Here is a 24,677-nt window from a genome sequence, read left to right as displayed (position 1 = left end):
AGTAGTGCAGGTATACCGTACGCCATTAGTATCCACTTCCAGCGACCTAAGAATGAAGCTGGGACGTCAGCGCACATCGTCGATGCCGAATATAGAATCTCACGCTCAAAGCACGAACCCTACTCGGCGACGATCCCGATCCCCATTGCTTCTGCTTTCCACTCATCTTCTCGGTGTTGCATCCCACAGCGGCAAATCCCCATTCATCAGTTGCAGGTCCACGGGTGGGGCGCGGGACAGCGGGACAGAGCGGGAGCTATTGCAATGATGCACGATGATGAGATTTGTGACAGGAGGGAAACTTTGGTGACGATCTGAGCCCCATGAGTCCTCGAGACCGGGAAGAACCAAGTCATTGGGTTGACAATAGACGATCCAAGGGGCTCGCTTGCGGGGAAAGACATGGAAGGAGAGAGTAAAGCAAGAACTGCCGATCGGCGGGGATGAAAGCAGTGGGGAGCTGAGCTGTAACTAGTGGATTACCCAGGGTGCATGGGTCCCGGTGCGTCGCTAAATGGAGCTAACGCAAGCCACGAACATATGTTTGCTTTTTGTTCCCAAGTCCTGCAACTTCCTGCAACTTCCTGCAGCTCTCGGCACGCAAGCTGCAGTACACTGAAACCGGCTCCCCGTGCATTTACAGGTTACACATTGGGGGCGTTGGTTGAGGACTTTTTCGTTTGTCCGATCGCGGATCGCGGGATCTTCGTCGATCCTGTTTTTTTAACTCCTTCTGGATTCTCTGTCCGCGACCCTTCCCACCCCCCACCCCCCATCTCTCCCCGCATCGTCCGGTTCTATCAACATGTTTGGTTCATGGGGCAAAGGAAAGCAACGTGAAGACTGGTCCCCACGATGGGGGCGAGATTGGCGGTCATCCGATGCTTTTATTATAAGTACCATGTCGCTGGCATTGTTCACAGGTAGGAAGAACACATGTCCACGAGGTCGACTTTGCTGACCCCAAAACACTAGATGAATTGCTCTTCGCGTTTATGATTCCTTTACTTCCGACCGTACTCGAGAACCGAATCGGAGTTGACCCCAGCCATACGCAATGGTATATCTCTGCGTTCCTCACGGAGGGGGCATTTGTCTCCGTCGTGTCCAGCCCAATCATCGGGTCAATCGCGGACGCGGTGTCCAGTAAGAAGGCACTCTTGCTGAGTTTACTCGTGATCGCACTGATCAGCATTGTGTGCTTGTCGCTCACGACTGACTGTAAGTTCGGCCCGTGAACCCATCGGCCCTATCTAACAAGGTTACAGTGGCATGGCTATTCGTCGGTCGGTTCTTCCAATGCATCGCCAGCAACGCGCTGTGGATTGTTGGAATGGCTACTATGGCAGAGAATATTGGGACTGAACATATGGGTAAGATCGCGGGCTTCAGTTCCACCCTCACTGCGGCCGGCACAACAGCAGGTCCGGTCCTCGCGGGTCTCTTGTTTGCTGCTGGGGGCTACTGGGCTGCATGGGCCGGGGCAGCGGCCTTCTTGGTGATTGATATCATCATGCGGCTTCTCATGGTGGAAAAACCCCCCGAGGACCAGAAGACTGTTGACGAGCAGGACCCCTTGCTCAATGGCCGTCCAACCGCGGAAGCGACCGAGGTTGTAGGTGGTTGGCGCTTCTATGCGTGCCTCTTCCGCCAACCACGCTTCGCAGCTGGGATATTCTGTTACTTTGTATTTGCCTGGGTTATCGCGTGCTTTGAAACTACCCTGTCAATCCACGTGAGAGAGGCTTTCGGATGGGGAGTGCTCCCCGTCGGTCTGTTAATGGCAGCCATCCAAGGACCGGGCACTCTATTAGCGGGCCCCGTAGGCTGGTTGAAGGACCGCGTAGGATCGCGAAACCCAACAGTCATCGGATTCCTGGGTCTCGTGCCTTTTGTTGTGATCATGGGATTCCCAGGTGATGAACGATTTCCATGGGTTGAAGGAGATCGCGGCAAGGTTGTTTACGCAACAGCCATGGTGTTCAGTGGATGCTTCATGTGTCTCATGAATGGTGTCGGGTCGATGGAGGCAGCTGGTATGTTACGTGGACTCCTTGACGCGGCGAACGGAACTGACGATGGTAGAAACCGTTGACATTCTCGAGAAAGAGAAGCCCGGGATTTTCGGCCCCAACGGTGGCTATTCCCGGGCCATGGCGGTAACAAGCATGACTTGGATGGCCGGACTGATGATTGGACCACTTCTTGGGGGTCTCATTGTTCAACAAGCAAGCTATTTTGTCCTCCAATGCTTCATTGGTAAGCCTCCGTACCTTCATCTGTCGAGTGTCGCTAACAAAATTAGGCGGCACGGCTTTGATCGCGGGTATAACTGCTTTTTGCTTCTTGCATTCGCATGAAGCTCCGAGTCCAGAAGATGTCTCGGAATAAAAACATTTCTGTGCATTTTATTTGTATTCCATTTGTATTCCACTTCGAGTCTCTGCATCCACCGTGTACCATTTTTGATTTCATAGAGCCCAATCAGAGCACCCGTGAGCCTCGACCTTCGAAACCCATCTACTAACACACTTGCGCTTCCATGAATGTCGTCGCAAAAGTAACTCTAGGCGATACATGTGTGTAAATGAAAAGCCTCTACACAATCCTCATGCCCACAGGAGCCGAGAAAGCAGATCCGACACCAGTCCGGCGCGGTAGCATCTATTCCACAGACGAAGCACCATAGTGGCAGGGTGCTGTGCTTGTCCGCTTCGATCGACAACTGCTTCCGGTGCTCTTTACTCTTTGACCCTAGGATGTACTGCTGTAATATACGACGGTCCACTGCTGCACTGTCCAGTTTTGGTAACCAGCGCACCCACGGAGAGCGACGACGGATAGCAGCCATGACGCGGAAGTCAGCAGAGATCTTTCTGTCGACGGCGATGAAAGCCCCCAACCCGCGCACAATCTCTCTATCCGACATTTCGGGGTTCTGTCCCACCACATGATCCCGTATAAAGCCTTGAATGGCGTCGCCTATCTTCGCACTCCGCGCCGGCCAATTCTCTTTATCCGCCAGATTGAGAATACCGAGAGACTCGATCAGTACGGGAGTGGGTACAGGTCGACTGACGAGTGCACGCCAGAACCGGATACTTTGAGTCATCTGGGCCCTCTCGCGAAACGCAAGACACTGTGTCATCAACCCGTCGAAGTTGATCGCAATGCCACTCACGCAGAGCCCTTTGCCAAAGACAACCAAGTCGGGCTGAAGATCATCGTCCATGCTCGAGTACTCTGGTCTCTGACACGCCCATGGCGCTCCGCATCGGATAGCAGTCATGGCCTCATCGACGACGAGGAACAGCCTCGCGGCTAAGCAGCAGCGTTTGAGGAGCGCGAACTTCGCAGGAGGGAATACCGCTCCATCTGACGTGCTGACTAGGTCGACGATCACGGCAATGCACCCCTGCTCTTTTGCAGCGACTAGCTTCGCCAGCAGAACGTCGGGGGCGAAATCATCGGGGCCAATCACAAAAGGGGGTTGGCCGGCTGCAATGATATTGTATTCCCATTCTTTCGATGCATGTGCCTGGTACCAATCAGTAATGCCCCATTGACAGTCCATTTCCCCACTCACCAATGGGCCAAACGCTACCTCCGTAAATCCCCCTCGACGATCGCAAACCTTGGGCTTTGTACATGCACGTCTTTCCATCCTAGCAAGTTCCGGACAAAGCTTTGAATCCGCTTCGGTTCGGGCTCATCTAGAATCATCGGAGACAGTTCGGGAGACTCAATTATTAGAGGGCTCGTAGATGCAGTGTTGAGAATCAGGGTGGCCATAGTTGTCGGCACCAAGACATCGCTGACATGAGAGTGCAGAGAGATGGGCCAATATCCCTTGAAGAACTTTTGAAATGTCTCCGTGTACTCATTCAACAGAAGATGGTACTGGCGTTCAATTGCGCTGGGGTCGTTGCAATATTGCTTCCAAAGCTCGCGCGCCCTCTCGTCTGCAACAAAACCTCGCATAGAGTAGTTCGAGCCCCAGGCGCTATGGAAGTCATGGTCTAGCAACCCTTGAACACCATTCGCGTCCTGTGCCTCGTCCTTGGCGCCATTGCTAGAACCATTTCCGTTCAACATTTTCGCTTCTTTTAGCCCCTGTAGCTGTACGTACGATTGCAGAATGGACGGGCACTGCAGTAGGGACAAACAAAAGAGCGCCACACAGCAAGGACTGCACCTCTCATCATTGCAGGATAGGGACACGCCCCAGGGCCGTGATGCCACACCCAATCAATACCGACTGGACGAATCCGGGTTCGCCCCATGGAAGCTCGTATTTTTGGACCCAGGCGCCCGCAAAAATCAAACCCACCCCCTGCGCGATCCGAGCCGCTTTGGCCAAACAATTACGGGATTATGGCGCAGTTCTGGCCACGAGTGGGGCCCTGTGGAGAGCAGCTTGTTGAGACTTTGGGGTCTGGATCTCGCGAGCTCGAACCTGTTCTGCGGAGTGCATTGCTCATGGCGGAACGATTGGCTGCGGGAGTGTTCGTGGCGTAATGACTTGACGACAACACGTCACCAAAAAATCGCATCCACTGTGGGTCGCAGCCGATCATTCTTACATGTCTGGTAGCCACGAACCTGAATCTGTCATGTAATCGTGACACGATACGGAGCGCTCGGTGGGCAGGTTGGCAAGAATGTGGAAGGATGACGAGTCGGGGTAGCGGGTAATACGGAACTTGAGCGTTCTGGGTCAGAATGGCCGAACGGTGCTACCTGAAGCTGTGCTGAAGCACCGTGCGAACAACTTGAAAGACCCCAGCCCTCGCGCTTCGAGATCATCCTGGTCTTTATCATTATATTGCATTGATTCCTCACAATGGCTCCCGGGGTTGCAAGAAGACAGTTTCCACGTCAATTAACCCCTCGTTGGAAATACCCTCATACTCTGCCCAAGCGGATTGCTTTGTCCAGGCAGATCCAACTGCCTAGAGACACTCTCGAACTTGATATAGACACCCCTGGTCTTTTAGGAACTTGCACGTCACTGCACTTCGCTTGCTTGAAGGCGGCATGGGTGCTTACCCTCCAATGCTTCCAGCCAGCAGATGTGATCCACTTTAGCTATGAGCCCGACAATGACTGTCCAATAGTTTATACTGTTCGAGTAGATCCCGAGCTGGGATGTGCAGACACTTTTGCAGCTGATCGAATCCGCCGACGTGTCTGAAAAGCGGGACGCACAGCTCTATGGAGTTTATGCATCTCCATCCCCGCTGCTCGAGGCTCATGTACTGCATTTCTGCACTATTTTGACAGCCCCCCGGCTGGATCGAAATGGCCGGTGACCAAAGAAACAACCCAGTCGAAGGTAAGCTGAAAGTAAGGGATGCCGCTCTTGCATGTCGCTGACACCCTTCCAGTCTTCCACAGATCTAACCCTGACGAGAAATGGCAACCAAATACGAGCTAGCTTAAAGAAGAAGACCCTGCCGCCCCACGAAAACCCAGACAGCATAATTTGGACATTCAGGCATGTCCTGAAACAAATCACAACCCAACGCGAGACCTTACTGTTGAAGGATATCGACTATTGCTCCTCTTGGGATCGAAAACTCCTCCGAGTCCTCACCCGCACCAAATCGATCACAAACAATGTTTGCCTCCACGATCTCATACTGTCAAATTGTCGCGAATATCCCAGTCGAATGGCAGTGCGATCTTTTGACGGGGACTTGACCTACAAGGAGCTGGACGACCTGTCATTTCGCTTGGCTATTCACCTCAGAGGACTAGGCGTGGGGCCTGAGACTTTTGTCCTGAGCAGTTTCCAAAAATCAACATGGGCAATTGTTGCTCGACTGGCGATCTTGCGCGCTGGAGGAGCTTATATATCTATCCACGCAAGTAATCCACCGGCCTATTTGAGTTCAGTGATCGAGCGGACCAACGCAAAGGTCATGTTGAGTGATCCTGCCTTTGCAGACCAGTTCTATCATTGCATTGATACTGTGGTGGGGGTAACCCCGGAGTGGCTTCAAACTCTTCCCATGTCCTCCGAACATAAACTCCCTAGCATTGAGCCCTCGAACGCGTGCACTGTCCTGTTTACGTCAGGAAGCACAGGAAAACCAAAGGCCATCGTTCAAGAGCATCGCTCCTACGCCTCTGCGATACGGGATTATTCGCGGAATCTAGGACTGACGGAAGAAACACGCTATCTCCATTTCGACGACTACGCATTCGACATTAGCAACCTGGAATTCCTGGTCCCACTCATTCTTGGGGTTGTTGCTGCGTGCCAGGGCCAATGAAGACAGTCCAAGACCTGACCGAGAACATCCAAACCCTTGCGGCAAACATTGCTTTCCTAACCCCTACGGTCGCCATCAAGCTTAACCCAGCGGCAGTACCGAACTTGAAAATCCTCTGTGTTGGCGGCGAGCCTCTCCCAAAGGACCTCTTGAACAACTGGGCGGGCAGCTCCACCAGGCTCATCAATCAATTCGGCATGGGCGAGGCAGCGGTATGCTGCGCCTACAATGACAGTGTCCACGAGCCAGGAACCCCAGTTGCGACGATCGGGAAGCCTTCCAGTGGCGCCATCTGGATCGCCGATCCCACATACCCCGAGAAACTAATGCCGGTCGGTGCGGTGGGCGAGATCGTGATTGAAGGGCCCCATCTGTCCAGAGGATACCTGGATCAGAATCATCAAGCTCTCGACAGGACTAAACCTGCCGGGTTCCTAGATCAAACCCCCGATTGGCTGGGCCAGTTGCATCCCGATCGCAGCGGGGCCCGGTTATACCGATCGGGCGATCTGGCTCGATGGTTGCCTAGTGGACGGATCGAGTACATTGGCCGAAAAGATACGATTGTGAAACTGGATGGCTGCCGAATTGATGTCATCGAAGTCGAACACCTTGCGCGGAAATGTCTCACGCCCAAAGATGCGATCGTGGTTGATCTGCTGGGAGTGATTGACGGCCGGGAAGACCCCTGCTTAGCGGCGTTCCTTTATTTGAGCGACCATCCCAATAACTCCGAAGCTGTCGACGTTCGTTTAACAGACAGCAGTGAGGATTCTTTGGCGACGGCAAAGGTCCGTCAGATCCGGGAAGTGCTAGCCGAGTTTCTCCCGCTGTATATGATCCCTACACTTTTCCTTCTCGCCACACGAGTGCCGAGGACAGCATCCAATAAGACGGATCGACGCATGATTCGAATGCTTGGACAGCAGTACCATGCTTCAGAACGTGAGCGACGAAGCCAGCATGGCCCTCGCGCTGAAGCCCAGCTCCTTCCTCCATGATCCATCTACTTTCTCATAGTTAAGGAAAATGATGTGTTTCAATAATCAAAGCATAAGGCACTTGAAGGCCTTCACCTGTACACGAATGCCTATCTGTATTTTCCAGACTTCGCAAACCTCGACTGATCTTCAAGTGGGGCAATCAATTCAAATCACAGTTTGCGGGGCCTTCCGGCCTTCCAAGTTTCAGCCGCGGAAATCCGGTTCATCTTGTAATTTACCACGCTAATGTAGTACACGATGGAGTAGTGTGGGGTTGGGTAGACTGAAGCCTTGGAAGTGGAACAACGCAAAATGCACGTCCGATCTGCAAGATTTCGACGCGAAATCGCGAAGCCCAAGTTGCCTGCACATTATTAGGTTATTCCCCTTTGGCATCTGCACGTGCCCTGGGTAGCATTCAGACGGCATTCCAACTGACATCTTGACATTTTTCCTTGCCGCATCATCGTCCTTGTGCATCGCGTCAACATCCCTGCCAACGGCCATGGCGAATGCCCAGCACCTGCATGGTACGATCCATGAATACGTATGTGGTTGATATTTTGGTATCGTTGGGCGCCTGTGCCTATGCCTACCAACGCGACTGGTTGTAATGCATTTTAATCTGGGGACCACAGATCAAGGGAAGAAGCGTGTTCGAGTTTACGAACAACTCCTCCGTTCCTCATGGACGACCTCATACCCTGCTCTTCATTGCAGGTCTGAACGATGGCCTCCCAACCGTCCCCTATGTGGAACACATTGCCAAGGCACTGAAGCCCACCAAATGGTCACTGTTCTGGGTTCAGTTGTCCTCTGCATATGGCGCATGGGGCACCTCCAGTCTCAGCAAAGATATTGGTGAGATCTTCAAGTGCATCAACTTCATCAGAGATCTCAGGAAAATGCGGTCTCCTCACGAGGAGCATGGAAAGATGGTTCTCATGGGCCACTCCACCGGCTGTCAGGACATCCTATACTACCTGACAGACACCAAGAGCGGTTGTAGGGGGGATATTAATCCGACCGTCCCTTTGGCTTCTCGCCGAGTTCTCGACGGAGCCATACTCCAAGCCCCTGTCTCGGATCGAGAAGAGCTCCACATGAATCTTCGGCGAAGCCAGAACCCCCCATGACGCTTGGGCTACATACCACCAGCTCGTGTCGCTAGCCATGTCACAGCCACCCTTGGAGCTGCTACCACTCGCTATGACCACGAAGATGGGTTTCACGCTCGATACGCCATTCAACGGTTACCGCTTCCTGAGCATCGCAAGTCCCGAGAGTCCTGGCTCCCCATCAGACGACGACATGTTCAGCTCGGATCTACCTGACGCTGCATTAGCGAAGACATTTGGCCGTGTTAGTGCATGTGGCAAGCTCAAAGGGCAATTGCTCGTGCTCTATTCCGAATGCGACGAGTACGTCCCGTCAGAGGTGGACAAGCGTGCATTGATGCAGCGATGGGAACGGGCTACAAATGCTGGGGGAGAGCAGAAATGGGACCCGGAGAGCGGGCTTATCCCAGGCGCAATCCACAATGTGGAGTTCCATGGCCAGGACTGGCTTATTGCGCGAGTTCATGGCTACCTTCAGCGGGTGGAGCGAGGTTAGGGTAAATGAATCCAGGGTATGCCCTTAGAAAGTTCTGGTTATCATGTGCCTTTTTGAACTCGGAATGTTTCAAAGCATGCCATTTCCTCGGAATTCGATGACTGCATTGGGATAATTCTTGATTAATTTGAACGGCGTGATTAGGCGTGGTAGACCTGTTTATCAATTAATTAATGACGTGATGCTGATTGAACCCAGCTAACCCCCCAAGCACTGACCACTGAATTCTTCACTTCTGTCCATCTACTCTTAGAAACCCGATGCAGCAGCTATGCGGATCTGGCCGAGATAATCACATCTAGATTATAAGGACCTGTGACATCGACTCCGAGGCGGCCGGCTTTTGACTTTACAGTGGCCTTTCCACCTATACCTTGCCGATCACAAATTCACCAGCAGCAATTAGAACAGCTGTATCTTCCCGCGTACGAAGACAGACTATCCTCCGGCCAAGGAAGTTGACAGTCCACAGACTCACGACATTTACAAACAACCCGAGACCAATGCCCAGAACGAGAGAGATCAGGTTCCACTTCAACATACGACTTGATTCGCATATTGCTTGCTATGCTGCCCACCTGGAGCTTACGATCAAGGGCCAAGCTATGCAGGACCTCCATTCTTATGGGTCTAGCGAGGAATTTTTTTTCTTCATACAAGGTGATATGGATATTTGTCTTCGCAGTGATTCTCATAAACCCCTATCCGATTGCATCCGCTCATCCCTGCGCTTTCGCAGCCTATCGAGATCTGCTTCCAGTCTGGCAATCTCATTGTTTAGCTCCGTGGTAGACGCGATCCGATACTTGAGAGTCAATACGGCAGCAGAAATCACGAGAAGAGCGATAGCGACTAAGTACGACCACTGCCCCACCTGCTGGGGGCTCTCCTGTGATGGTCCATCATTATAGATCCACCACTCCGCCCAGACCACAAACGCAATCGTCGTGAAAGGACTCGCAATAATACTGAAAATAACACAGATCAATATAGCGATATCGAACACGACCCGGAGCAGCGCTTTGATAACCCGAACGGAGAAGAACGGACGTATCCGGCCCCAGAAAGAATGCTCGGCGCTGGAGGGGTTGGATTCCTCCTTCCCAGGGCTTTGTGGGTTCCTTGGCCATGCACCACGAATTTCCGATTTGATGCCGTGCCAGATAGCCTTTCGTTCCTTCCATATCGGCACGATCTGTGCAGACGGGACATGCGATCTGAAAGGTAACCATTTGAAAGTCAAAAGTACAAGATTCAGTACGACACAGAGAACGATCAAGCTGTAGATATATTGCCGGGAGTAGATCAGTCTGCTCCACAGCTTATTCGGGTGGGACAACTCCGAGCTCTCAGACGCCGTGGCCGACTCAAGGGACGTTGGCTTGCGCAGGATCTGGCTAGTATTGAAACAAGGGTTATAGCAAATGTCACCAAGCTCGGCCCAGTTCGTGGCGTTCGAGAACGTCATCCACACGCTAGAGTTCCAGTCGGAAGGCCTCCACGACGACTGCCACCCGTCGCTGGTGGTCAAATCGTAGGAGGAATGTCAGGATAGCAGAACATGTACTGCGTCGGAATGTTCGCCGCATTGGCCGAGTAGACAAGGGCACAGATGGAGCCGGCAAGCATTAAAATATTCCAGAGATAGAATAGAACATTTCGTGCCCTTTCCTTTGTCAACACGCGAGACCAGGCTTGTAACGGGACGAAAACAAGGTATCCCGTGACCACAATGGCCATGATGGCATCGATGTCCAACTCCGACGCTGCAGGCTGGATCAGGACATAGTCCGTTTCAGTGATGAGCTGTGGGAAGTCTTGCAGGAGAGTCGTATTCCTCGGCACATATGGAATGGTGACAGGCGCAGGAGCGGCGATTTTAGCGGGATTCGCTACGAGAATAAAGGCCTCGATTGCCGCGGTGCCTGCATATGTCGCGGCTGTGCCTAAGAAGACATCGGCAAGCCAGCCAGTCCAGCGCGATACGCAGCTGGCTATCAGCAAAGCATAGAAGAGATAGCGAGGACATGCATCGTAAATGGTGCTTATAGGGTAGTAGCATATGGTCTCCTGTGCTACGAACAACGGTCCGTTGGTGCCCATTGGCTCTGGTAGCGCGAGCGCTGAAGTAGTGACTAGTATGTACAGGGAGCAGACATCGCTGTTATTAGTCTTGGAGAAAGAAATTCCCCGCGCCCCACACAAAGTTTCTGTGCGAATTTAATTTGACTTTTTCCTCGCATTCTTCAGCTGCTGCCTTGAGTGGAGCGACAAGCGCCGCCTCGTGGTTATTACGTCACCATTCTCAACCACACCCGCCTAGGTAGATATAACCGAAGTCTTCTCAGGTATAACTGTTGACGCCACTTGGTTTTATCAACAGAATAAATCAATTGCCCTCTGTTAGTTTCGCATGCAAGCAATGCCGTGGTGTGCGGAGATCAATGCTACATGCTGCTAGTAACCAAGCGCTGAAAGATGCGAGGCATCAAATGCTCCATGGAGAGCTACCCCAGCCTTGAAGAGGTCTTCATGCAATGCTTCTCTTTATTCTCTGCCAGTTTCAACCATTTGTCCAACGACCAACATGTCAAATTGAAAAGCCATTGGTTAAGCCTGCAGGACGCAAGTCATGTACGGTAGGCTGAATAATAGACTCAAAGAAAGCTCGTGTAAGACCTACATCTACCGTCTTGAAGCGATGCCAAGCTCAGCCACCCTTTAACCTGTAGACACCATCATGCGATACGATTATTAACCTTCATTAAATAAAAAGAAATAACGAAATGCAAGAAGCCACACGAATTTGATCCCACTCGGCATTCCAGATAGGAGCAGCAACCCCTCAAAATCTGCGTTTAAGAATAAAATATCCTTTTCAAGACCTCTCACAGTGTCAATTAGTCGTAGCATGAGGCCTTCGGAAAGGGTCATCCCGGTGACGATTAGGCGGTGTTCCTGCAATTCTTGCGCAGATGAACCGATCTCTGCGGTTGTTATCGACAGCCTTTTATTGTTCCCAATTTTCTCTTCGAATCCCGTTATTTTCGTGGACGACTTGAAGTCTGAGGCGCATCTTATCGTCACTGGGATTCAGATAATAGCGAATATCCAAAACGAGATAGATATCGCATTCGCTTCTGCGACAGATTAGTCAAGCAATGACAATAAAGGCGGTCTACACAGCTTCACATACCAATACGCGTGGCCTGGCTTAGGGCTTCGACGTCTTCCAGGGAATAGATTGGTAGAGCCGCAGAGGGCCTCGTGAAGATGAACTGGACTTCACCCTTCCTCGATCGCCCGCCGTTGCCCCTGCGTCCGCATCGGATGTGAGCATAGTTCTGCCCACTTAAGAACGTGCTCCCAAATGAATTCAAATGCTCATCCACGTAGGATTTGTCCCCTAGATACTTATTCTCCTGATCTCTTTTCTTGGAGGCGAGTTTCGGGTGCCTGGAAGCGAGTGTCGGGCGCGACGGGGTCCTTTGTCTCTCCTTGACGGTGGAGAAGAGGAAGGGGAGGGCAGTTCCGGTTGGCACAGCTGATCTATGCGTGCCTCTTCTTCAGATTTCAGGATCCATTCTTCTTTGTCATCTACTATATGTTTCTCGTAAGGTTCTGTCGCCATCCAGGCGTTCCACTTGCGAACGACCCGTACTGCGTGGTCCTGAGACGTTTCAAACCACTCGATATGCTTTTTATCACAGCCTGGGCATTTAGGTTCGCATCTCCGGTAGTTCATCAGCTCCGTGTGGACCAAAGCCTCGATACGCCCAATGTGGCGCAATTTTTGGAAATCGGGCGAGCTCTCGTTTGATTCTTTGGACAAATCAGGGAAAAGTCCCATCAACTCCTTTTTGCATTGCTTGTTCCACTCTTCTAGACGGCCGCGAACATTGTTTGTCCGGCCAATCTTGAGGTGACCGAAATTTGGGCGCTGCCAGAATATGTAAATTGATCCCCGGCGTTCGACATCGGCGTTTGGTAGAGGTTTGGTGAGCAGCTTTTTCAGCTCTTCATTCACCGACCCTTTCAACCTTTGGGGTTTGTAGGGCTGGAGCTGTTGGATTGGGTTTATAGGCAGGGCAATGTTTTCAACCTCCACGGGCAGGAGTTGAGTGTCTTCAGGGATTTCTGTACCTGCTGACTGATGAAGAAGACACATCCAGCGGATAATAGCCTGTAGTCGCTTGTTCTGGGGCAAAGCTGTCGATTTGAGCTCGTGCATTTTGGTCAATTCTTGGAGCTCCTCTTCCCAGTTTTGGATTTCTCTCAAAGCGACCTTCCGATGCACAGCGCAGAACGACAGTTGCACCAACTGTTGGATATTTTCCATGAATGTTCCAGTGCTGAATGACATGATGCTCTGGATCTGAGCTAAGGAGCACCTTGTGGCATGGCCGATTCTACACCTCCGACCCTCAGGCAGCAAGGATAGACATGTTGTATTGTTCTGCAAGAAATGCGATATGATTCCAGGTGGAATCACCTTCAGAAGTGATTTCCCCAGGTACACCTGCTTTGTGTCATTTGTAGGTAAGAGACTCCTGTCGTATGACTCTCGAAGTGCATCCTTATTGCCGCCTTGAATTGTTCCCGTAAGCTGTAGAAAAAAAGACTGGTCGGTTTCACTCGAAGACTTTTCCTTGGCTTTCTCTGTCTGGCTAACACTACTGGCATGGTTGGAGATGGCGGGCAGTGGCTTCGGAGGCTGCCCCAGTCTGGTAGGCCTCCCGGGCGATCCACCGGTCGACGTGCGTGCTGGAAAGACGGTACTTGGATGATCGAATTGAGTGTCGACAACGCCAGAATTTAGCAACAAAGATAGCCCAGTGCGGTTGAGGTACAGGGTTTTCTCGTCTGTGCAGAGTTTGAATATGGGCTCGCTGGTGGCCTTCGGTGCTGTGGGACATGTATTTGCTTTACTGAATGGCGATATTCCTTTACCATTCCGCTTCTTCTCGGTCAAAACCGAGATTGTGCAGTTTGAAGAACTTCCAGTATGGTCTCGCACTTTGAAGCCACAGGTGCCCAGCTTTGGCTTGTTCTGGGAGGCTCCTCCTCTCAACGTCCTCGCCAACTCCTGTCCTGCCGAGTTCTCATGTTTCTCACTCAACGGAGGATCAACTTTCCTGATATGATTGTTAACGGGTAGGTTGGATAATGGCGGTCTTTTCGAAATTATGGCAACCTGTTTCGACTCGTCACGTTCCGAAGATGCACAATCAAGGAGCCGTGGTTGTACAGTCCGAGGCGTTGTGGACTTGAGGGTAGCCATTACTCCACAAGTTGTTCAGTAATATCATGGGGCAAAACTTCGGTGGAGACACCTCGAGCGTCATTTATGTCTTTTGAGAGCCAAAAAAAAAAAAAGGCAACCGTTTCACATAGCCGCCGGGCCGAGGGCTTAGTGCTGGGGCCAGCAGCTGCGCCATTGAGGGGGGCGTCCAAAGTACAGCCCCATTCCGACATGTACCCAACTTTCCGAGTCGACAATGTAAGAACTCAAAGGATAGGTCGAGTTCACGAGGTGATAGGCAAGCCTAGATCTCCCAGCTAATTCTAACCGTCCCAGATTCCAGATTAATACGACTTGATGCTAAAAGAGCTTCCTAGGCGCTGGAGTATTGGAACCTCGTTTTCACATGGGGCTTGTGCCAGATGGATGGAGAAACCGGGCACTCCAAGCGGCATGCAACCCCCTGCATCCCCATGCACACCAGGAATGTTAGCAGGGATCCACTATGAGGTTATCTCTCTCAGATGGAACGCTGAAACTCCCCTTATCTCGTCCCTCGAGGCATTGCGAATGCTCAGATTCCTGCAGTCAGCCTGCATGAAGGCTAGCGATAGTTGCAGGAAAACCCTTGGCGAAGCTTTCACATTGGGGTATGGCGGTAGATCTACCCATGTTAAGCATCGCTTTAGAATGATGTGCCACGCCTGGGACCGGATTGTCTGTCGGTGCCCTTGGTCAATCCAGATTGTTGAAGCGGTTGGCTGTAGGCTGTATATTAGAGCAATAGCACTACTTGATTAATAGATGAGAAGAATGCGAACACCCGAGCATGACCAGGAGTCTCAGGCAAGGCTGCGCCGGCCATGACATGGTCGCGTCCTATGATTGGTAGCGACTCCTATAAATAGTAGTCCTGTGCTGAAATGCAATGCAGTGAGGAGATTAGGCGGGTACGGGTGATTGCGGGCAGCACTTCGGCTGGTACAACCAATTGGGAAGGCCCGGGTATCAATCCCCTTCGATCTGGTCTTCTCCCAGGAAATGCCTGGCTGAGCCGCTCGACGGCATCTGGCCACGTGAGGTCTTCATCTTGGCACGAATAAATGGTCTTTGTCTGCCGAGCTCGTCACCGTCCGGAAAATTTTCACTCTGGACATCAATCGTCAGCCTTATGACCACCTAGTGAAGCACAGGTGATGTGCCTCCATTAATACGACTGCTCAAAGGAGCGTATTCTACGTCTCAAGCAGGGATGCAGCAACACAGAACATCCTCGAAACCAGGAAAAGAACAACAGCCCCCCTATAGAATGCCTTTTTCCTACCCAAACATCCGTTGTTGTCTTTTGGTCAGTCCCTCGTCTAGAATAGCGTAGCTATTCACCATAGGACAGCTACATCTTCGCTAGCATGTTGCCTTGTAGCCTAGCATGCGCCACCGCTATATAAGGAATTTAATGATGATTGAAGCCGTTATGATAAGCGTCCTAACTAGGCCTTCGGTAGTGCAACTCGAGTCATGAGATATCAGCTCCAAGGATCCGTTTACGTGCTTTCATTCGGCAAAACGAGATATCTGCGCGATTTCCCAGGTATAGCGCTAGATTCTTTCGCGTTCTACGAGGCGGGAAGGATGGCCGAAAGACTCGGGATTAAAGCCGCTACGCGGTCCCGATTGAGGCCCTTCGCACGGTACAACCGTTCAAACGAGGGCCAGTATGAGATATTATCTTGAAATGCACATATGAAGAGTATCAGAGTTGTGGGGCTTGACGATTACCTCGCACTCGTCTTCCTATTTGGGCGTGGATTCAGTCCAACTCCGTTAACTCCGCGTGGGGCACCTGACCCAGGGACAGGTTCACGGCCACTCTACAGGCGCACAAACAGACTGATGAACAGTATAAAAAGAGTAGGAACCCAAGCATGTAGAATGGATGGAAATCATTATTCTCAGCTACAATTCAATTGACAATACACCATGAAGGAAGCTATCGTGAACGGAGACACGAGCGTGTCTATCCATGATGTGGAGATACCCGTTCCCCAGGCTGGCCAACTATTGATCCGCGTCGCTGTCACCGGCACCAACCCTAAGGATTGGAAAATGCCCATAAAGTACCCCGATGCTCCCGCTCGTAACCAAGGCGATGATTTCGCCGGCTACGTCGAGGCCCTCGGGGAAGGGGTGGTTGGATTCAACAAAGGCGATAGAGTAGCCGCGTTTCATTCAGTTATGGAGCTTCATGGGAGTTACGCTGAATATGCAATCGCCCCAGCCTACACGACCATACACCTTCCTGCCAAGGTTAGCTTTGAAGGTATCGTACTCTGCTGGATCTGCCTACCGTAGCTTTGGTGTGAAGCTAATGCACTTCTAGAGGCCGCTACGATCCCTCTCGCCGCCATGACAGCTGCGGTCGGCCTATACCAGACATTAAGACTGCCTCTTCCCTGGAACCCGATCTCACAGCCACAGCCGCTGATCGTCTACGGGGGAGCGACCGCGTGTGGGGCCTTTGCCATCAAATTCGCCAAGCTTTCCAACATTCACCCACTCCTCGTTGTGGCTGGTCGAGGCTCGGCTTTCGTCGAAACGCTTATCGATCGCGAGAAAGGCGACACGATCATCGACTACCGCGAGGGCGACGATGCGGTTCGTTCAAAGATCAAAGCCGCAGCGGGCGGCCAGCCTATTCACTATGCATACGACGCAGTCGGAGAACACGGCAGCCACGAGAACATCGGCGCTGTGGTGACTGCACCTGCACAGGTGACTAGCGTCCTCCCTGCGCTGAACTACCAGCCGCCAGAAGGGGTTCGCTCGGAGCAGTGCATCGTTGGTTACATCCATTTCCCGCCGGGGCCGGGCAAGACCATCCATCACGCGGAGTTCGGTGCTGCGTTTTTCACATTGATGGCCCGTGGCCTGGCCCAGGGTTGGTTCTCAGGTCATCCCTACGAGGTGCGCCCAGGGGGCTTGGGTGGGCTTGAAGGTGCATTGCGCGATCTGAAAGCGGGTAAGGCGTCGGCCACTAAGTATGTGGTGCGCCTAAGCGAGACTGAGGGAGTCACGAACTAGATGTGAAGAGCGGGTGTCCGACGGTGGATTTATGTAACAAATGAATGTCGACCGTGCCGAGGCGGACTTCATGAATTTTGTTATGCTAAGCAGAGTCCTTTATGATGAGTTGCCAAGACATATATATGAATGATCATCATCGAGGCGGAGCCAGTCTAGCGCGTGTCGTGTCTTGAGTTTTCATTTTGGTGATTCTCGCAGTGCATGTTGGCTCAGAATAGTGGGTCGTCCCAGGCTACTCCGGTTTTGAGCAGAACAAGCAAATAAGAGGTGCCTAATTTGGCTTCTTTGCGCAACGTCTTTGCAGCCTGTTTCCCGTCAATCGGTTCTGCATGGAAAATATCGGATCCACTGCCAAGCCACGTATCTGCAAGGCAGCGAACATCCAAAAAATCTCCGTGAAAAAGTAAGGGTAGCATTGTGATTCGAGGACCACGATTCGGAACCCCCTAGATCGGCCCACCACAAACCTAGGATCAACCTGCACGTGCATTACAGCAGTTTTGTATACATAAAATGTGCATTTCGGAGGCTAGATACTCGCGGACCTTTACATAGCCGAAATTGACGCTACGTCTTCAGGAGTTCGGTCTCAAATTGGAAAATCCACCGGAATCGCAATATACGCCGAAAAAAACCTAGTTAGATGGGCTCGAGATAGAGCCGCACGTGTCCGCACGGCGGATCCCCATAAGTCCGGAACTGCACGCGAAGTGGATCTGTAATTTAGGCACCCCTTTTGCTCTCATGACCGAGATTGACAATCGCATGCACGAACTCGCGTGGGTTTTCTGTGCAAAATGATTGGGTTTGGCGGATCGGCAGCAGATGGGCTTTCTTTTGGCCCTTGGTATAAATCAAGCGCCCTGACTAGACAATTTCTAGAACAGTTCCACTGCAGTCTTTCTTCCCTGAAGAAAGCGCACAGACTGTCTGCATAATGGTGGGCTCGTTTTCAGTGCTCAAGTCATTGCCAATCGTGGCTGCGGGTGCCCTGGCTAATGTGAACTATCCTCCTATCCCGGAAGACCTCACAACCCCTTTTCAGCAACGACTGGCTGTTTATGGACCTAATGGTATGTCTTTGAGAGGGTTCGTTGTGATTCCGTCCCTAATATCTGGTCATAGCGGTGTCTGTTGGATGGAACACTTATGAGCAGTTGAATCAATCCTGTGTCCAATACGGGACCTCTTCAGACAACTTGAGCTCCAAGGCCTGTTCCACCGGATCAACCACTTATAGCACATCCCGCACGTGGGCGAGTGCTGTCGTCCTGTCCGATCTAACCCCGGCGACGACCTACTATTATAAGATTGTGTCGACGAACTCGAGCGTGGACCACTTCCTTAGCCCTCGAAGTGCCGGCGACAAGACCCCCTTCAACCTTGATGTGGTCATTGACCTAGGGGTGTACGGCGCCGATGGCTTCACTGCTTCGAGCAAGAAGAAGAAGGACAGCATTCCTTATGTCCAGCCCGAGCTCAATCATGCTACGATTGGCCGTCTTGCCCAGACTGTTGATGACTATGAAATTGTGATCCACCCTGGTGACTTTGCGTATGCTGATGACTGGTATCTTAAATTCGGTAACCTTTTGGACGGCACAGAGGCGTACCAATCCATCCTAGAGCAGTTCTATGACCAGCTCGCTCCAATTGCCGGTCGTAAGCTCTACATGGCCAGCCCCGGCAATCACGAGGCAGACTGTTCAGAGATCCCGTACATCTTGGAGCTTTGCCCAGAGGGCCAAAAGAACTTTACCGATTTCCTGCACCGCTTCGACCGAACCATGCCCAGCCCCTTTGCTTCTTCCTCCAGCAACGCGACGGCACAGTCCCTGGCTAGCCAAGCCAAGAGTCTCGCCGTGCCCCCCTTCTGGTACTCCTTTGAGTATGGCATGGCCCACATCGTCATGATCAACACAGAGACCGACTTCCCTGATGCGCCTGATGGCAAAGACGGCTCCGCCAAGCTCGACGGCGGCCCCTTCGGCTACCCCCACCAACAGCTCGACTTCCTCAAGGCAGATCTCGCCAGTGTTGACCGTACCGTCACTCCCTGGCTCATCGTCGCTGGTCACCGTCCGTGGTACAGCACCGGCGGCTCTGGTAACATCTGCACACCCTGCCAGGAAGCATTCGAGGACCTGTTCTACGAGTATGGCGTCGACCTCGGCGTCTTCGGACACGTGCATAACTCGCAGCGTTTCACCCCCATCTACAACAACACCATCGACCCGAACGGTCTGAAGGACCCGAAGGCACCGATGTATATTATTGCTGGTGGCCCGGGAAACATTGAAGGTCTCCTCCTCGTTGGCACGAAGCCCGACTATACTGAATTCGCGTACGCGGATGACTACAGCTATGCCACGCTGAAGCTCCTTGATGAGCAGAACTTGCAGGTCGATTTCATTCGGTCTTCGACCGGCGAGGTTCTGGATACGAGCACTTTGTTCAAGTCTCACAAGGATGCTTTCGTGTCTCAGTAATTTTGTAGGACCTGTACTTAGCAGTCTTAAGTTACAACGTACATTATGTAGTTTACACAATACTTTGTTGTTTTATGAAATTGATATATGAGCTTGAAGCAATTTTGTGGCGTCTTGATTGTCACATTGACTCATTCCACGTAACAACCCTGCAGCCGACGCACCTCTCATTGCCAAGCAGATCATAGTCGAATTTGTGATACAACCCAGGCTCCGGCCAAGAAAGATGCACGGGGCACCGACAAGAGGTGGAGCCCGTTTGAGATCGATCGTGAGCCGGAGATCCGGTTGGGCCAATCCCGGCCCCGCAAAGTCGCCTTTTTCAGGGTGACCCGCTCGCCGGCGATGAATCATTATGAGTAGCTCGGCTCCAGCAGACCGGCTCCAGCAGACGCAGATCACAAAACATGTGGCCACCAGAACTATATAAATCGTCAACCTCGAAGCTCTGTGCACAATGCGTTCGTGTTTAATACGAAACATTCCATTTCCAACAAACCCCCAATCATGATGGACACTATGCCGACCGAGACAAGCCCCCCGAGTCTCGTCTTCTACGATATCGCTTTCCGGCAACCAAGAGCGAAATTCTCCGCCGCGCCCAATCCCTGGAAAGCCCGCTACACTCTAAATGTCAAGAACGTACCCTACACCACCCAATTCGTGGACCTGCTCCGCATCTCAGACCTACGCCAGGAGCTGCACATCCCCGCTTCCCGTAAACACGCGGACGGAAGCGACTACTTTACGCTGCCCATGCTTGTCGACCAAAGCACCTCCAGCAAGATCGGCGACTCGTTCGACATCGCGGTATACCTGGACCAGAAATTCCCGCAGTCTGGCGTCGGCGAGCTGTTCCCGGCACAGACGCTAGACTTCCAGTACGCATACAACATGCCCGGCCTCCCCCCGCTCTCGGACCGCGAGGGCATGGACCAGGGCGTGTATCGCGAGTACGCCCAGTTCAACACGAGCGTGGACGCCGTCTTCTCGACGCATTGCGGGCTCATGGGCTCCGGCATGCGGTTTGACGATGACCGGGAGAAGGCCATCAGGAAGGTCTTCGAGGACCGTGCGGGGATGTCGTGGGATGAGATGGCGTTGCGGGGCAAGGCGCGCACTAATATGCTTGCCGCGTTCAGGGAGGCATTGGAGCCGTTGGCGCGATTGCTGCGGAAGAATCAGGCTGGACCTTTTGTGTTGGGTGAGCGGCTTAGTTACGCGGATTTGATTATTGGGGGGTGGTTACGGATGTGCAGCGCTACCCTGCCTGAGGGGGAGTGGGAGGATATGAAGACATGGCATGACAGTGTCTTTGGAAAACTGCATGATGCGCTGCAGAAATATGCAATGATAGAGTAGGTCTTTGGCGTGGACTCATCTTCGGTGGTCAGAGATTGGGTCTCGATATGTATAGCTCACTGAGATTAGCCCTAGTAAGAATACCGGAGGAAAAGATGAAAAAAGTGCAAGATGCATCACTATGATTTGGCAAGCATTTAGTTTATGCGAGTGCTAGTCACGAAATTGGGAGAAAAAGTTTGTGATCATTCACCTGAGTGGATCCTAGATTGTATATCATAGATCGAGGGCTCCAGAAGCACTACGTCACCACCGCATTGCATTCGCGATATCTCTCCCAAGCACGCGTCGAGCATTCAATCCAACATCAACCCTAATACCAAGCCAATGCCATGTCCAAACGAACCATAGACGCCTTCTTCAAAGCAAACAGCTCAACCTCGCAAAACGAGCCAAAATCGAAACAAACGACCCGAATCCACCAGCAGAAGAACAACCTCAATCCACAGACGACAATGGTCCTCCCAGCACCCACCCAACATACCCTTTCCCAATCCCAAACCTCCCATCCCACATCGCAGTCGGGTTGACCCACAGCACGCCTGGCTGCGACCCCCGCGTAATCAACAACCAGCCCGACCTCGACCTCCTCTACTTCCAGCCCTACATCCCCCGCGTCACCGCCAACGAGCTCTTCAACTTCCTCCGCCGCGAACTCCCCTTCTACAGAGTCCAATACACAATCAAGCGCGGCAGCACCGAGACCCAAATCACCACGCCCCGCTACACAACCGTCTTCGGCGTCGACGACACCGCCAAATTCGTAGAGCACCCTTCCACCGCCCGCACCGCCAGCACCAAGGCAGCCCACCCCGTCCTCGTCCACGCCCAAACCAACCAGCCCATCCCCACCACCCCAGCCCCGAAATACCAGTACCCGCCTCGCCCGATCCCCGCCTGCCTCGCGCACCTGCAGCACCTCGTGCAAGCCGCCACCGGCTCCACCTACAACTTCTGCCTGGTGAACTACTACGCCTCCGCCGAAGACAGCATCAGCTTCCACTCCGACGACGAGCGCTTCCTCGGCGCGGAGCCGTGCATCGCGTCGCTGTCGCTAGGCGGCGAGCGGGAGTTTCTGATGAAGCATAAGGCGGCAGGGAAGACCGGTACGCAGACGGGCGACCCGGGGCTACTCGCGGGGGCGTCGGTGAAGATGGGGCTGGGGTCGGGCGATATGGTGGTTATGCGCGGGCGGACGCAGGCGCATTGGCTGCATAGTATCCCGAAGCGGCGGGGGAGGAACGCGGAGGCGATTCGGGGGGCGGATCAATATTACGTTTCGGCGGGCGGTGGTGCCGGCGGGCACGAATAACTATTATCATTATAATGTTGGGGGTGGGGAGGTGTATAGGTGGGATGAGGGAAGAGGGCTATGGTTTTGTGGTCGGGGACTGAGAACTCACTTAGTAGATAAGATAGGAGGACGATAGCAACGATCTACGAATGACACGCGGGCCTAGGGGTCGGGTCTACGCTTAATACGGGACTTCAACGCTGAGTTGCATCGTATCTATATTCGTTCACGCTCGGTCATCTGTCTCTCCTCCCACTCCGGGCCCCGGGTATCCAGGAGTGCTAAGTATGCAGGTCGCTTTTGCGCGGCCGTGATCTCGAAACTCCATGTACATTGCTCCCAAATGAATCAACAGAGAAGCAAGTCGTAACATGTGCATTGGCGCTGTCGTCCTGACCATAAAAATAAGTTTTCCCAAAAAAAAAAATAATACAAGGGGAATTGAAGAGAAATACAATAAGGTGGTAAGCGCGGACCGTGGAAAAGGTAAAAAAAAAAAGAAAAAAAAGAAAAAAAGAAAAAAAGAAAAAAAGAAAAAAAAAAAAAAAGAAAGGGGGATAAAAAGAGGATACAGTGTGATGGTGAGGACAGAAGGTAGAAGGGGTCAAAAGGTGATGACCTCTTCGCCGTAAACATCGGCGTAGCACTGTGCAACATCGGGACAGCTGTAGACGTTAGCAAAGGTGAGGGTTATACAAGCATCTTGTGGTAGGAAGGACTTACAAGACAGGCTCCCTGCCGAAGATAATGTGCCACGAGTACTCCATAATGTTCGAAGTAATCTCATCGGGTAAGTCGTTGTTGAGCACCCAGTCATACATGCGCTGGTAATCGCTCAAGGGGCGCTTGAGGATCTGGTCGCGGGAGACGGCGAACTGGGAGCAGCAGGGGGCGCCGATGACCTCGGGAACATCGCTGTTGTTGAAGAGCTCCTTCCAGGCCTGGGCGTAGTATTTCTCGCCGGTGTCGCCGGGCTTGGGAGGGTTGCGGAATGGCTGTATTTCGCGGGGCAGCCGGGGGACATTTGGCAGCGCAGGTTCACAAAGCCCTCTGCTACGACGAACTCGCGTTGTAGCGCTCGCACCGAGTCTACATTGCTGTACTCCATGGTATCGGTGTGCCAAGCCTCGGGCCAGCCGTTGCGGTGCGCGTGCAGGAAGACACACACGGTGGGGAGGTCGTCGTAGTGGTCGACAATAAATTGTAGGTACGGAAGGGCTTCGCGGCCTTGTTCTTAGGGGTGTGGCGGGGAAAGGAGGTATCGTCGACGGTGTAGATGAAGTTGCGCCATCTGGAAGAAATCTCGTGTCAGCTTATTCTGGCCGCAGAGCGCTTGAAGGGAGGTTTTGGCCGCAAAACGGGGAAGAAGGCATCCATGATCCAAAAGCGTCCAGTGTAAAGAAGAAGCCGTGTACATACTCAGAGAGTTCAGCACCGACCCAGGCGGTATCTTGGTCGCGCATTCGGCCCATCACAATCACGCCTTCATTGGGAACCTCAATGGGCGTCTTTGACCAGTCGAGGTTGACCTTGTTGCTGGAACCAGTTCCCATTTCCGACGAGCAGCCTCCTGGGGCGTTTCTTGGGGACGAAGCGTGGGCGCGCGAAACGAGGTGGTGTCGAAGTGCCAGAAACGCTTTGGGGCCTGGTCGACCGTGGGGAGGTTGCGGTTAATCACGAACAAGGCGATTATGATCAGCACAGCGGCCGATCCGACTCTGAGAGAGAGCCTCATGGCATGCTATGCTGAAGAGAGAAGTCGAGGGGGAAACGAGGGGAGTCCGGAGAAAAAAAAAAAAGGGATTAAGCCAAGGGAACGAGGTGAAATCCTGCGGGCCCGGCTGTCCATGCGGAAGCCAAAACGACTATTTTCTTCAACGAATGGATAATCAGTTAAGATTAATTCGCGACACGGTCGCCCCGGGGGGAAAGAGAGTTCCCTAATAGTCAAGGATGTCTTAGTTAAGGTAAAAAGGGTACCGGACTTCCCCCAAAAGGTAAAAAAGACCACCCTGGCCGCGGTTAAAATAAAAGAAATCTCCACCCATAGATTCGAGGGGGGGTAAAAGGATATTAATCCACAATGGCCTCGACCAGAGCCAAGCGCGGTCAAGTCCGGAGAGCGATCTGATTGGCAGTGAATCGAGCTTATCCCACTGGGACTCTCGATTTCTACGGCACACTGTGATTGGGAGCGAATGGGTGGGACGAACCTCGAAAGTACTCTGGTAGACCTTAACCGTAGAAAGACCAGAGCTTCTCCACCACAGTGTCTTATCCCGGTACTCCGAGGGTACTATCGGGGCCTACAGAAACGGATCTGCCGATCAA

General features: G+C 52.5%; 10 protein-coding genes across 10 annotated transcripts; 6 read left to right on the top strand and 4 right to left on the bottom strand.

The window, feature by feature from the left end:
* Positions 1–805: 805 nt before the first annotated feature.
* N7468_008824 (MFS transporter) lies at positions 806–3,325 on the top strand (the record flags this gene model as incomplete). Its single annotated transcript, XM_058478120.1, has 6 exons — positions 806–923; positions 976–1,221; positions 1,269–2,036; positions 2,086–2,259; positions 2,306–2,326; positions 2,817–3,325. 6 exons carry the CDS (start codon positions 806–808, stop codon positions 3,323–3,325), a joined length of 1,836 nt encoding a protein of 611 aa, XP_058326450.1.
* A 275-nt stretch (positions 3,326–3,600) lies between these two features.
* Positions 3,601–4,095, bottom strand: N7468_008823 (uncharacterized protein; the record flags this gene model as incomplete). Its single annotated transcript, XM_058478119.1, has 1 exon — positions 3,601–4,095. One exon carries the CDS (start codon positions 4,093–4,095, stop codon positions 3,601–3,603), a length of 495 nt encoding a protein of 164 aa, XP_058326449.1.
* A 1,206-nt stretch (positions 4,096–5,301) lies between these two features.
* On the top strand, positions 5,302–7,279 carry N7468_008822 (non-ribosomal peptide synthetase; the record flags this gene model as incomplete). Its single annotated transcript, XM_058478118.1, has 3 exons — positions 5,302–5,335; positions 5,398–6,251; positions 6,281–7,279. The coding sequence occupies 3 exons, from the start codon at positions 5,302–5,304 to the stop codon at positions 7,277–7,279; spliced, it is 1,887 nt and encodes a 628-aa protein (XP_058326448.1).
* A 487-nt stretch (positions 7,280–7,766) lies between these two features.
* On the top strand, positions 7,767–8,875 carry N7468_008821 (uncharacterized protein; the record flags this gene model as incomplete). The annotated part of the gene is made up of 3 exons (XM_058478117.1): positions 7,767–7,808; positions 7,900–8,266; positions 8,433–8,875. The coding sequence occupies 3 exons, from the start codon at positions 7,767–7,769 to the stop codon at positions 8,873–8,875; spliced, it is 852 nt and encodes a 283-aa protein (XP_058326447.1).
* Positions 8,876–9,566: 691 nt separating this feature from the next.
* N7468_008820 (uncharacterized protein) lies at positions 9,567–10,978 on the bottom strand (the record flags this gene model as incomplete). Its single annotated transcript, XM_058478116.1, has 2 exons — positions 9,567–10,395; positions 10,443–10,978. The coding sequence occupies 2 exons, from the start codon at positions 10,976–10,978 to the stop codon at positions 9,567–9,569; spliced, it is 1,365 nt and encodes a 454-aa protein (XP_058326446.1).
* A 1,303-nt stretch (positions 10,979–12,281) lies between these two features.
* On the bottom strand, positions 12,282–14,156 carry N7468_008819 (GIY-YIG nuclease family protein; the record flags this gene model as incomplete). The annotated part of the gene is made up of 1 exon (XM_058478115.1): positions 12,282–14,156. One exon carries the CDS (start codon positions 14,154–14,156, stop codon positions 12,282–12,284), a length of 1,875 nt encoding a protein of 624 aa, XP_058326445.1.
* Positions 14,157–16,097: 1,941 nt separating this feature from the next.
* On the top strand, positions 16,098–17,198 carry N7468_008818 (zinc-binding alcohol dehydrogenase family protein; the record flags this gene model as incomplete). Its single annotated transcript, XM_058478114.1, has 2 exons — positions 16,098–16,437; positions 16,498–17,198. The coding sequence occupies 2 exons, from the start codon at positions 16,098–16,100 to the stop codon at positions 17,196–17,198; spliced, it is 1,041 nt and encodes a 346-aa protein (XP_058326444.1).
* A 940-nt stretch (positions 17,199–18,138) lies between these two features.
* On the top strand, positions 18,139–19,690 carry N7468_008817 (purple acid phosphatase family protein; the record flags this gene model as incomplete). Its single annotated transcript, XM_058478113.1, has 2 exons — positions 18,139–18,274; positions 18,327–19,690. The coding sequence occupies 2 exons, from the start codon at positions 18,139–18,141 to the stop codon at positions 19,688–19,690; spliced, it is 1,500 nt and encodes a 499-aa protein (XP_058326443.1).
* A 507-nt stretch (positions 19,691–20,197) lies between these two features.
* N7468_008816 (uncharacterized protein) lies at positions 20,198–22,364 on the top strand (the record flags this gene model as incomplete). Its single annotated transcript, XM_058478112.1, has 2 exons — positions 20,198–21,048; positions 21,404–22,364. 2 exons carry the CDS (start codon positions 20,198–20,200, stop codon positions 22,362–22,364), a joined length of 1,812 nt encoding a protein of 603 aa, XP_058326442.1.
* A 586-nt stretch (positions 22,365–22,950) lies between these two features.
* Positions 22,951–23,899, bottom strand: N7468_008815 (DUF3431 domain-containing protein; the record flags this gene model as incomplete). The annotated part of the gene is made up of 4 exons (XM_058478111.1): positions 22,951–23,011; positions 23,070–23,435; positions 23,515–23,637; positions 23,766–23,899. The coding sequence occupies 4 exons, from the start codon at positions 23,897–23,899 to the stop codon at positions 22,951–22,953; spliced, it is 684 nt and encodes a 227-aa protein (XP_058326441.1).
* Positions 23,900–24,677: the final 778 nt, after the last annotated feature.

Source organism: Penicillium chermesinum (genome assembly GCF_028974085.1).
Source record: "Penicillium chermesinum strain IBT 19713 chromosome Unknown utg000007l:1.0-2695246.0:1.0-2697696.0, whole genome shotgun sequence".
Classification (NCBI taxonomy): Eukaryota; Fungi; Ascomycota; class Eurotiomycetes; order Eurotiales; family Aspergillaceae; genus Penicillium; species Penicillium chermesinum.
Note: the sequence above shows the minus strand (reverse complement) of the source record. Positions and strands in the feature narration are given on the sequence as shown.